General features: G+C 47.2%; 1 protein-coding gene across 1 annotated transcript in view; it reads left to right on the plus strand.

Annotated features, from left to right (window-relative positions):
* The window catches only part of LOC123035482 (bMERB domain-containing protein 1-like), a 29,596-nt gene extending 17,311 nt beyond the window's left edge, over positions 1 to 12,285 (plus strand). The window contains exons 6-7 of the mRNA XM_044453725.1: positions 1,040 to 1,197; positions 12,197 to 12,285. Coding sequence (XP_044309660.1) covers positions 1,040 to 1,158 — 119 coding nt within the window. The 3' untranslated portion in view covers positions 1,159 to 1,197; positions 12,197 to 12,285. The remainder of the gene's footprint in view (positions 1 to 1,039; positions 1,198 to 12,196) is intronic.
* Positions 12,286 to 12,633: the final 348 nt, after the last annotated feature.

A 12,633-nucleotide genomic window follows, 5' to 3' on the forward strand; every position in this document is an offset into this window, starting at 1 on the left:
CACATTGTTATCAAAGTAGTGAAACAGGCTACAAATGGGAACAGAAGCATGCATGGGCACATGGGCGCACATAGCACCCTGCTGGAGACCCAGTAATAAAGATTCATAAAAAGGATTGAGAGAAGTTTACATTGTGATCTCATGATATTCCATCTCTTTACCTAGTGAAGCAGAAAGGGTGGTGCAGGACCATGTGGGAAATAGTACATATTTATAGTATTCATGACCACAGCATGTAAGAATCGCTGCCACCCTAATCAGCTTTAAAAGGGAACTGGACAAATTCACGGAGAATAAAACTCTCCATGAGTGCTACATACCACCTTGAATATCACAGAAAATCAGCCCCTGGCAGCCAGTTGCTGGGGAGCACAGGTGGGAGGCGTTCTGGCCCTCATGCCCTGTGTCTGGGCTTCCCACCAGGGCCTGTTGTGAACAGCATTCTGAACTAGCCAGGCTTGTGGCCTCCTGTTCGATGTTGGCCCATTCAAGGCCTCAAGTATCTCAAGAGTCTTCGTGCTGGTTGTGGGCATTTAGGGAGCACACCCTGCTGCCTCCCCAAGGCCACTTCACACTTCCTTTTTAAAGTGCATACCCAGGTGCTGGGGAGCATGAGTGGGAGGGTGCTGTTGCTCTCCTGTGCTTTTGGTGTATTTCCTCTGACCAGCTGGTTGCCTGCTGTGTGAACACGGTGCTGGACTCGATGGACCATTGGCTCATGGCTCTTCTTATGATATCAGTGTAGCCAAAGTGTAAAGTCAAGAGAAAGCATCTATTTAGACAGCATCAGGTTGGCAGCTTCTGTCTGTTAAATGCTGCTGGGGAATTGGATTGCGCATTGGCATTTGCTGCTGCCACATTCTGTGTGAAACAGCCCTTAGTGCTTAGTTGTATTTGGCTGAACCCCCGAACCCAGTCTTTCCACGTGTGTTGCAGAGACACCCGATACACCCCTGTTATCCCAGGCAGATTAGTGGCTTCCACTCAGGGCCTAGAGTAGCCACTCTTCCCATGGCAATAACCAGCTGTTCCTTCGCAGCTCCTGTAAAAGAGAAGAAGATGACGTCAAGGGGACAACAGACCTCTACACCATATGTCACGAAGACAGGCCTCACCCTGCTGAAAGAGTGCTGCGGCTTCACCTGCTCAGTCATGTAGGCTGGGGCTGTTGCCCAAATCCCTTCCCCCAAACACAAGGTACACTCAACTGGGTCCATTCAAATCATAGCAGATTCACAAGCCAATGGAGTGGATGAAATGAGGGATTCATCTGCAGGCAACGGGGGAATTGAACGCACACATGAAAGCCATCCTGTGCCCACAGGCAGGTCCACCCACCCACCTGCTATCAAAACCAGCCTTCTTAATCCATGCCTCAGCGGGTAGCACAGACAGAGAGCAGGTGTACTGCAAGCTAAAGAGCCAAAACTTGGACAAAGGTTTAATGCCATTGCCTTTCCTTCCCCTTGATGAAAGAGGTAACAGGGACCCCTGATCATAATGCCATTTGCAGGTTGGCTGCAGGATGGTAAACCAGTGAAGACTTAGTGGAGCAGGAGTGAACTATTAGCGTGATAGATGAACACACAAGCACAGAGAGCAGAAGACTGTGCCCTTCACCCTGTTTTCTGACTACCTAAAAGCAGGAAGCATACCAGAACTATTATCCCTGTCAATGTTGCCCAATAAAAGTAGAATGCTGCTCCTCTGCATTTCTTCCCTAGTTAGCGAGGCACATCCAAACTGCCATGATCCAGCAGAGTTGCCTAGCAACTGCAGGGCACAGAGCCTCTCGCCATTCCATAGCATCTCAGCAAAGGTTGCTTCCATGTGCAGAATGACAGCAGTCTGCTTATGCGACAGCATTATTCGTCGATGGCTGCCCAGCAGCAGTCCTGTTCACTGAGATCAGCTCCGCATTCTTGTCCTGCTTACTGCTAAGAGAGGTGGCTAACTGAAAGCTGTTGATGGTTTTCGTACACAGGTGAAAGTGGAATGTATGCATATACACTGTCATGTGTGAGCGTACACATTTCTATGTTGCTTTGTATACCTGAGTCAGGAACTTGCTGCCACTAGCACAATATAGCAAAGTAGACACATGCACGGTCATTGCACAGCACAGTGGGATGCAAATTTGAGTGGGAAGATGTCTGTTAAGCATATGAAGAGTCCCAGAAATTATGGATTTCCCAACCTTAAGTCATCCCTAGCAGCATATGTAGCCTCTTTCTTGAATCATCTAGGGTATACTTCTTCAACATCATCAGGATCCATTTCTCAGTAGTTGTTTAAAAATAAAGATTAAGAAGCTTTCCCTAATACGCACCTTAAATCAGCTCCCCCCCTAAAACTTACTCCTGCATTTTCCTCTGTAGCAAATGGTTGTTCTTTCTCTTTGTAGGAGGCTTTTATATATTTGAAAAGAGCTTTTATGCTTCATGCCTTTCATTCCTCAGTCAGTCCTGAGGTGCTTCATCCTATTGCTAAGTGCCAAGACTTAGTTCACATTCTTCACAGTCTGGCTGAATGTCAGGGATGGAATCTCTCAGGAGAAAGGGTTCGCAAAGAGCCCTTCTCTCCACACCCCTGTCCTGCAGGTCTCCACAGGCAGACACAAAGGCAGTTCTGAAAGCTTCAACTCCCATCATCCCTCATGCTTTTGTGAATATACATCCAAAATGGCTGTCACAGAGAAGGCTAAGAGCTTCTTTTCCAGGTGTGTGGTTGTCATCTTTGTGAAATGAAAGTCACTTGATCCTGTCTGGGGAGGGTCAGGCCATAAGCTCAAGTGGAGAATGTGTTTTCCATTCTCATGTGGAAGCAAAGCTGTGCAGAGTCTCTGTGTGGTCATTCCTGTCCTCAGACTGAAGTCCAGGGCCCTGCTGCCTGGCTTCCTCTGACCGACCACCCAGAGAGAGCAGCTAATGCAAGCAGCTGAAGGAAACTCCACTTCGCCCCATATCATGTAGCTAAGTTTTAAGCAAGCTCAAAAGGCAAAACTGCACATGGGCTGATGCTTAGAAGCAGTTGTAAATCATGGATTGAGAATGGAATGGCAGAGAAATGTTGTTCATCTGCTTCACAGGTGTAGGAATACATATGATCTTATCTCTTCACCATAAGTTAGAAACAACGTGAGTCAGAAGGGGCCTCCTGGGCCAGCTAGTCTGATTCTCAGCTCCAGCTGGCTCCACTCATGACATGCCTACCACGTGCATGTCCAGCTTGTCCTTAAACACCCTCACCAATGGGGCCGATGAACCCTGGGTACCCCGCTCATCACCGGCTGCCATCCCAGTGATTCCCCCTAATAGTTACCATTTGCTTTCAGTCCCTCAACCATGCCCTAATCCATCGGACAGTGCATTGGTCTATCCCCAGATGCCTCAATTTCTCAACCAGAATATCACGCGGTACTTGGTCAAAGGCCTCGCTGAAATCCAGGTAAACCACACCCACAGTGTCCCTTCCATCTAGCCACTTTGAAACCTTGTCATAGAATTCCACAAGGTTCAAGATCCTTAGGTCCAGGGTCTGAAATTAACCAGCTGCACCACTGAGTGTTCATGTGTGGTGTAGTGGTTAAGAGTGTGGGACTGAGACTCAGGAGATCCGGGTTCTAGTCCCCACTCAGCCCTGGAGCCAACTGGGTGACTTTGGGCCAGTCACAGACTCTCAGCCCAACCTACCTCACAGGGTGGTTGTGGGGATAAGATGGAGGAGGAGAATGGTGTAAGCTGCAATGAACCCTTTGTAGGAAAAAGGCAGGATATAAATGTAGTAAATACATAAATAAATGTAAAGCACTGTGACTAGCCAGATAAACACTAGGACCCCCCTCCCCCCACTGCCTTACTGCCATCCCCACCTTTGGTTTCCTATCTGCCACCTTCTTGGAGGAGGAAGTATCAGTGGCTACTAGTCTTGCTAGCTACCTCTGTGACGTGTCTACATATACCAGTTCCTGAGGAGCTTGGGCAGATTTATTCATGTATTCTATTTGTATGCCACCCCACTAGCCATAGGCCCTCTGAGCAGCCCATATCTTGCACGCGTCCTGCTTGAGCAATCTTGTGGGCAGCTGGTTTGCCACCATATGAATGGAGTGCTGGACTAGATGGACATTTGGCCTGATCCAGCAGGGCTTTTCTTATATTCTTTGTGGGGCTCCTGGGATTGAAGAACTATTGTTACTGAATCCTTTGACAAGGTTCAGGGTAACATTCCAAAGGTCAGAGGCCATGGTTCTGAAGTAAGTGGGTGTCTGAATACTTTGGAGAGCAGTGACTAATAGGCATTGAATGGATGTCGTAGATCATTGTATAAATGCTGGCCTCTCCACAGTTTGGATCCAAGCCCTGAGGGCTAATTGGATCAAAGGTTCAAAGATCAGAAACCTGCATTCATAGCTTCATACTCCAGTTAGAAGGGTTCAGGAAAATTGCAGCTGCAAAAAGGGAATGACACAATGATAAAGCGGGATGAATTGGAAGTGATTATGAGGAAAGCAGAGCAACTGCTGTGGTGATGACAGAGAAAGCCAGGAGACCTCAGCCTGTACAGGCAGGGCATACACAACCCCTCTCTAGCTTAGGTACTACTGCCTTCTCAGTGCGATTAAAGGGATTCCAGCATCCTATTGTGTGTGCCATCTTTAAATACTGCCAATCTATTTCAAAGAAGCCTGTGAGGAAGTCTTTCATAAAGTATCGATCTGTTTCTAATCATCTGTGGACTTGGCTGGAAACCCCTGAGTAAGTCTTTCCAAAGAAATATTCCCCATACTTGTCTCAAAAGTCATGAATGATTTGCGTTTCTCTGGCTATTTATGAAGCAGGCCAAGGCCAACTTGTGATCTGTTGGATTTACATCTTTTTCAGTGTGTTCCTTGTGTGCTCAAATGCTATCTGTTTTCTGTGCAAGGACACCTAGTGTTGTATTAGCTACTGGGGTTGGGTTAGCTTGTGTGGCTTTACCCCTGGCCTGAGATACCCCCTATATTCCTTTTCCTCACAGGAGTCTGATCTGTGGACTAGAAAAATCAATCCTAGAATGCCCATACTGAAGTCATTGGAAAAGTTTGAGCTTTTTAAAAGTAGATTATTTCTTTGCATTTGCACTCCTCTACAAAATTATGCACACTTGAGTTCCACTGATTTCAATGGAATTTAAATCCACATTCTTGTGCATGAGACTGTGACCAATGTGTGTATATTTCTTCATAGCTATTCCACTTTTGTTAGAAAAACAAACTGTCAGTACAGAATGTGTAGGATTTATTTCAGCTTTTCATCTAAGTTGGAACTCATCCAACTGCAGAGCACCTTTGACCATTGTGTGTGTGTGTGAGAGAGATTTTCTCTGCACATGGGTGTGTAGAAGGAAGGAATTAGTCTTACTGGCTGGCTGTAGGTCAGGAATCTCTTATGTAACTCAGTTGTATCACATGGACCAGCATGGCTGCCTTTTCTTTTCTTTTTCTAATAGTAGTTACTTTAGAAACTAATTAAGATTAACTAATCTCACTTTCAACTATTTGAAACAGTCTTAGAAAAGAATTACAGGCCAAGGAGATACACAGAATAGGTACCAGAAAGGTACCAGAGAAGCGCTTCAACCATCTTTATTCCCTAATGAAAACTTTCACGTAGCTTGTAGCCCACCCTAAAATAATGACGATTGCACATATCCAGTTCCTCTACCCAGCCTGTATTTGGCCAGCTCTTTGGACCTACTTCTGTAGATCAGGTTGATTTGTTCTCTGTTCTCTGTGATGGAGACACCATGTAAGAACCTATTAAAATCTGTGACTTATTTCTTCCTGGCTACACCAAGATGTCTGAAATCATTAACATCTTCTCATTCCTATGTGAAACCTGTTTCTGGACTCCTAAATCAATGCCTTCTCACCCCCGGGTTCCTTCTGACATTGCAGCTGCTTTTCTGTGGCTTCCTCCCACATCATTCTTGTAATGTTCACAAGCCCAGTATCAGGTCAGCCAAGCCATTGATGTATCTTCTTCATCAGTGAGAAGAATCAGCATGCTTGGCTCTGCTCACACGATGCCAGGATGACTGGCAGTGTTATGGGATGCCGCAGTGGAAAAGATACCCCAGTGATGCTGCTGCTGCTGCAGTATAGAAAGGCGTCCACCGTATGCACAGTTGCTGTGTTCAGTTGGGACACACTGAGCAGAACCGGTTGCTTTGCATCATACTTACATACAGGCAGCGGGCAGTACCCCTACTGCGCATGGTGGCAGCAGGCTAGCGGAGCGGTGCCAGGCAGGCGACACAGCACGCAAAGCTTTTCTTCCAGTACCACGCCGATGCTCGCTGCCTCCCAGCATCCCTAGTGGTCCCCTCAGGCTGCTGAATAGGACTGGACCTGCTGCTGGCTGCCAGGGCCAGTGCCAAGCGTTTGGTGCCTGAGGCAAACCAAAGGGCCATGCCGCCACCATACCCAGGGCAACTTGGCCAGGCAACAGAGAATAAAATGGGAGAATGTGCAGCATGGACACAGAGCATGAACAGAATGTGTAGTAAATCCTCAAAACTGAGTCAGACAAACTTGTATAATATACACTAAATTCAGTATTTGAGTAAGACAGAAGCTTGCTCTTCATTTGCACCACCCATATGCCTCTTATCTTTTGCATTACAATCAAGAGGTGTCTCTAGTGAATCCACAGATACAAGCACACTTTCTATTCAGGCTGCTGTAAGGCACCGAAAAGCAACCACCCTAAAGTGACTTCACACAGTGAGCTATGGAGGCTTGTAAGCCAGGGTAGCATGTCGTGTTGTCTGAACCCAGAAGACTGGTGTTGTCTTTATTTATTTTTCGATTTATGTCATGCCTTTTTCCTACAAAGGGCTCAAGGCAGCTTACATCATTCTCCTCCTCCATCTTATCCCCACAACAACAACAACCCTGCGAAGTAGGTTGGGCTGAGAGGCTGTGACTGGCCCAAAGTCACCCAGATGGCTCCATGGCTGAGCGGGGACTCGAACCCGGATCGTCTGAGTCCCAGTCCCATGCTCTTAACCACTACACTGCACTGGCTCTCTTATGGTGAGGTAATGTCTTTGTTGGGTCTGGCTGGTGGGGTGCAGCCCAGGGAACTGCCAAGGACAAGTCTCAGTGCTTAAATGGAGGGGAGGAAGATCACGTCAGCTGCCTTGGGTCCTTGAAGGAGAAAAGGTGGGATGCATGTATCACCACCACCACCCCCTCAAGAGTGATTCAGTAATGAGGGGGAGAGCACTCAGTTAAGAGTATGTAAATCAGTTTTATGATGTCCAGGCAGCTGACCACTCACAGCTCTACACCCTCACTTCCTAACGAGACATGTAAAGGGGTGAAGAAAAAGGAATGCATCGAAAATGCTCACTCTGGTCATATGTCATGATCTAGGAGTTGTGAGCTGGGCATTGTTTTCAGTGCAAACATTGACAAGTAAAGTGGGTGGGGGTATCGGGGAGCCCTAAAAACTGCAGCTGTTCCACTATGCTCTCTGGAGTTCACATTTGCAATTTTCTTTCTGTCCTTTCTTTGTTGTTTTTAGCTCCATGCCACAACTATGATTCCTTTTATTGTTGTTCATAGTAGCATTCTTTGAATTAAGCATAAATTGGATGGGTGAGATGGGGTAGGAAGATCAGAAATATCAGCAGGATTGGGACACACTATGGGAATTGTGAAGTGTGGCAGTGGCTTATATATCCAGAATTAACATTTGTATCAGCTATGTAACATTTTAAATATGAATGCCAGCAATTTCATAGGGCTAATATTTGTTTTAGGCTGCCAAAGAGCCCATATCCATTTGTAGGGGAAGTACTAGGTACCTAAAGCATCCTGAAAAAGATGCATAACTTTGCATAAGCTATTTTACATATGCGGTAAAGTCTCTCCAGGTGTGGCTTTAAAGGAGCCTGCATGCTAAGGACATCCTGTTTTTATTTCTTATATTTCTATCCTGCCTTAAAGGAATCAAGACAGTTTACATAATCTTATCCTTACAACAACCCTGTGAGGTTCATTTGGCTGCAAAAAGAGGGATTTGCAAGAGGGATTTGTGGACAGGGGAGTGGAGAACATTTGGTTAAAACCCAGAATAAAGAACCACAAGCAGAAAGATTTGGGGGGTGGGGGGCAGCAGGAGGCAAAGCACATGTGGGCAAAAACCTGGCTAATCCAGGGGGATGAGATTCCACAGAGATCACTGGGGGGCCCGTGTGCTTAGTTCAGCAAGTGCCCGTGGACAGAGGAGTCTGGGCAGAGGGCCTCCTGGTGCTCCAGGTGAAAGGTTTGGGGCTCCAGCCCTAGTGGACCACTCCCTAAGTCTGCCTCTGCCCATTTACCTGGGAATGATGAAACAAGATAAGGCAAGCATAGGATCACCCTGTTAATATCCTGTTCGTAGTCTCGCCTTGTGAATTAGACACACCCATTGAAAAGTGAGCAGGGCCCCTCTGCTTGCACAGAATTGCCCCTGCCCCTCAACCCAGCAATGGCAACCTGAGCAATGAGACACACGCACCAGTGTTTACCCCCAGCCAGGGCAGCAGAGAAGGCAGGAGGCAGACTGGAGAGATCAGAGGCAGGCAGAAGGAACCTGTGGTGGGGGTCGTGGGGGACAGGCCAGGGAAGCAGGCAGCAACAGGCAGCATTCACACAGCTCCAAGACCAAAAGGAGCAGCAGCTGCTCCTTGAGACGCGCCTGCTGCGGTCAGTTTGGAAGGGGAGGTGCAGTGGCCTAATGGGAAGGTGCTGCAGGAGACAGCATTTCTGGCTCAGTCTGCCCCTCTCCCCAGCCCACCAGCTGAGCAGAGGCCTCACTCTGCTCCATGGACAGGCCAACCCTGCTTGCTGCAATTGGCCAAGGGTTCCTGGTGGAAGATCCTGTTTTAGGTAAGGAGGCTGCTGTTTTTATCTGATTATTCTCTGAAAGAGGAAAGTGATGCGACTTAACTGCTGCCAGAGACTGCTTTCAAGCATATCTCTGTGAGGTTCATGATGAAAGTGAAGCAGCCTGTTTGTTATTTTTGTTTCTGTGTTGCTTAGCACACATTGGACTGTACAGCTCTCCAGGAAGAATGCAATGCTGCCTCTTTCATGCCATTCCATCTGTTATATATTTCTGCATCTACGCTTACTGCACCCTAAAGCAGGGTGACACATTTTGATGAACAGCTTTCTCAATCAAGCCTATAAATAAAGCCTATTATTCCAAAGGGGTACTAATTGCTGGGCATGAACATGGAGATATACAGCTGTTTGGGTCTTAAAGTAGCAATGGGAAGCATATGGGGCTGTTTCTCAGCAGAAACCTTGGCCATAACCAGATGCACTCACACCACAAAAGGCTTCACCATGGTCCTCTGAGCAGAGGAATTCAACACAAATTGCAATCCACACCATGGCCCAGGGCAGCGGATATCTGTGCAGTCCCAGCATCGAAAGGACAGTGTCTGGTATTTCAAGCTGATGCCATACAGTCCTTCCCCAAAGTCTCTTTCTCTCTATTGGAAGTTGTTTTATAGGAGCAGTTATCAGTTGCATCCAGTTCTGGGCAACACACTTCAGGAAGGATGTGGACAAGCTGAAGGGGTGTAGAGGAGAGTGACAAGGATGATCAAGGGTCTTGAAACCAAAAAGCCCTACGTATGAAGAGAGATTGAAAGAGCTTGGCATGTTAAGCATTGTGAAGAGGAGACTGGGGGGAGATTCAGATTCGATAGCACCTTTCAAACATCAGTAGGGCTATCACACACAAAAGGGCCATGATCTCTTCTAAGTCATGCCAGGGTGTAGGTCATGGAATAATAGGCGCAAGTTACAGGAAGCCAGATGCTGGCCAGGCACTAGGAAAAACTTCCTCTTAAAGCAGTACAGCAAGGGAATCAATTACCTAGGGAGGTTGTGGGCTCTCCCGCACTGGAGGCATTCAAGGGGCAGTTGGACAGCCATCTGTCAGGGATGCTTTAACTGGAGTCCCGCACTGAGCTGAGAGTCAGACTTGATCGCCTTATAGGCCCCTTCCAACTCTCCTAGGATCAGTAAGCGGCAGAACCATGGCTGCAGTTGCATGCATGCCCTGCTTGTGGGATCCTGTGAGCAGCTGCTTGGCCATCATGGGAACAGAAAGTAGGACTAGATGGACCCTTGCTCTGATCCAGCAGGGCAATTCTTTGTCTTGATGTGCTTTTAGCAGGAATGGACTTTTGGATTATCATTAAACCCTTGCATATGCTGCCTTTCTTCCTCTTGTAGGATATGCAAGGTGGCTAACAAGGTCCCTCTCCTCTCCATTTACCCTCACAACAAAACTGTGAGGTCAGTTAAGCTAAAAGTCTATGTCTGGCCCAGAGTCACCCAGTGAGCTTCATGGGTGAGCGGAGACTGGAGCCCGGATCTCCTGCATCCCAGCCCTGCACACCATCCACTGTGCCACACCAGCCCCATGCCTGCCATTTCATGCTGGAAATTAGGTGGACATCCTGGTAAATAATTGACTTCATCCAAACTAATTCCAAAATGGGTACAGGCAAGTTTGGCCAGCTCTAAACAGGAAAAGTGAGAGAATATGTAATTTTACCCAGTGGAAGGAGGCATAGGGCCCCTCTAAAAAATGGGAGTGGGAGCATTGCAACACCCCAGCAGTGGTTGCAGCACTGGCAGTGCTCCGCCTCCTTGCCTCTTCAGCGCTACTCTTGAGCATCATCGTTCCCATTGCAGGAACATGGTTAGTAACAGCACTATGAAGAAGGCATACTTAGGGTCCCTTTTCAGCAGTCATCACACCCAGTATTAGGGCTGTTCCATAAGAGACTTTTAACCTGCCATGTTACCAGGGCTTCTGTTTCCAGATGTTCTGTGAGATTAAGAGCAGCTCCAGTTGCATGGGTCTTCCCCCCCATGGATTTTCTCCCTTTGCCTTTCTCTATGGTCCATTACACAACCAGTAGGTGGCGCTGTGGTATAGCTGAACTGCACTCATGCACCAGGGTTTCATGCCCCTGTTCCACAGAGATTATCAACCTGTCTTCATGGGGTGGGGGGGGAGCTATCATGGTTGCAAAACACGGGAAAGGCTCTGGAGGGTGACAGCATGGCATAAAGCATCCACAGAACACTGTGAGCAAGGATTTGTAAGTGCTCAATAAATGCCTGGTGTAGAAATCGGAACAGGAAAAGCTCACCAGATACTGCTGGTGTCTCATTTCTGGCACAAGCAGGACAAAGGATCTTATGGGGTCTGGGAGCAAGAGAATGCCAGCCCCATGACAATGGTAAACCTGTTTGCACCGCCCAGTGCATTCAACCCATTGATCCATTCAGACGTTGCTGTGCGATTTGGCTGCTTTTCGTGGAAACAGGAAATAGATTCCCAGCTTCATGTTCTCTTCTCATAGTCAGGCACGACAGAAAAAGACAATCCTTGTCTTACTGACATACCCAGGAAAAGCTGGCTAAAATTAAGCAATGCTTCTGTATGGCCTGAAGTGCTTGATCCTGCCTAATCTTGAAAACTAAGCAGGGTCAGGCTTGCTTGAAGTCTGGATGGTTGACTTAAATGTTCTAAACTGCACAGAGAGCTTCAGCCATGGGAATGATAGAAATGTGATGTAATAATAATAATCCTCTGAATCACTCTCCACACATTCCTTCAGGGGACTCAGGGGGCTTTGGGCTATTTGTAGCAGGCTCACGGGTGGCATCCAGAGTGACATGACATCTCGACTGACGCTGGCAGAAATGGACTTCCCCAGCCCTCCTCTCCTTTGCAGTCCCTCCTGCCCCCTGAGAGTGCTACCTAGGCTGAGAAGACTGTACTGAATGGGATAATCTGTGGTTGTGCAGGGAGTGGGGACAGAAGGGGGAATCTGCCAAAATCAGGAGGAAGTGCCTTCTGCAGACAGAGCTCCCACTTTTCAAGAAGGCTAGTTTTGGACCGAACCCCCAGACTCTCCATACCAAAAATCAGTCTGGATTAACTGACCATACAATGTGAAGTTTCATAAGGTAATGTAAGCTGGTTGCTGGTCAAAATATAATGTGTGTTCAGAGATGTTCGGCAGGATAAACTTTTCTGTCCATATTATGAAGACGACACAAGCACGGTACTGCTTCCTCTTCACCATTAGTATGGATGACATGTCGTTTTGCTATGCGTTGAATTCACAGATGCAGCTAGAGACCACCAGTGTAGTTTTGAATAGGCCGTGGTTCCCACAAGGAGCTCACAAGTGCTGAAGAATTCAGTCTACGTTGCTTTGTACCCAGACTGGCTGCAAGATGCTATGGCCTGTTCCAACAAGGCAGGCTTGGCAGAAGAGGCGTGAGAGAGCTATACTCTGTATCAGCTGACAGAAAATATATTAATTGCCATTCCACTCCCACGTGCTTATTTAGTCACAAAGAACTTTGGAATAAATGTTGTCAGGTTCTTGATTTAGCCAATAAACGGCATTTCAAAATATTGTGCTTGCAGTCTTTCATTTGGCACAAGGCAAAACAAACTGTAGGAGTATTTTAACATTCTCACCACCTCTCTCATCCCTCTGACATTAAAAAAGAAAGGAAACTAATGTTTCTGGTGGGTGTCAAAGCAACTGCCCCCC

Source organism: Varanus komodoensis, unplaced genomic scaffold, assembly GCF_004798865.1.
Source record: "Varanus komodoensis strain SLA01 unplaced genomic scaffold, ASM479886v1 scaffold7_1, whole genome shotgun sequence".
NCBI lineage: Eukaryota > Metazoa > Chordata > Lepidosauria > Squamata > Varanidae > Varanus > Varanus komodoensis.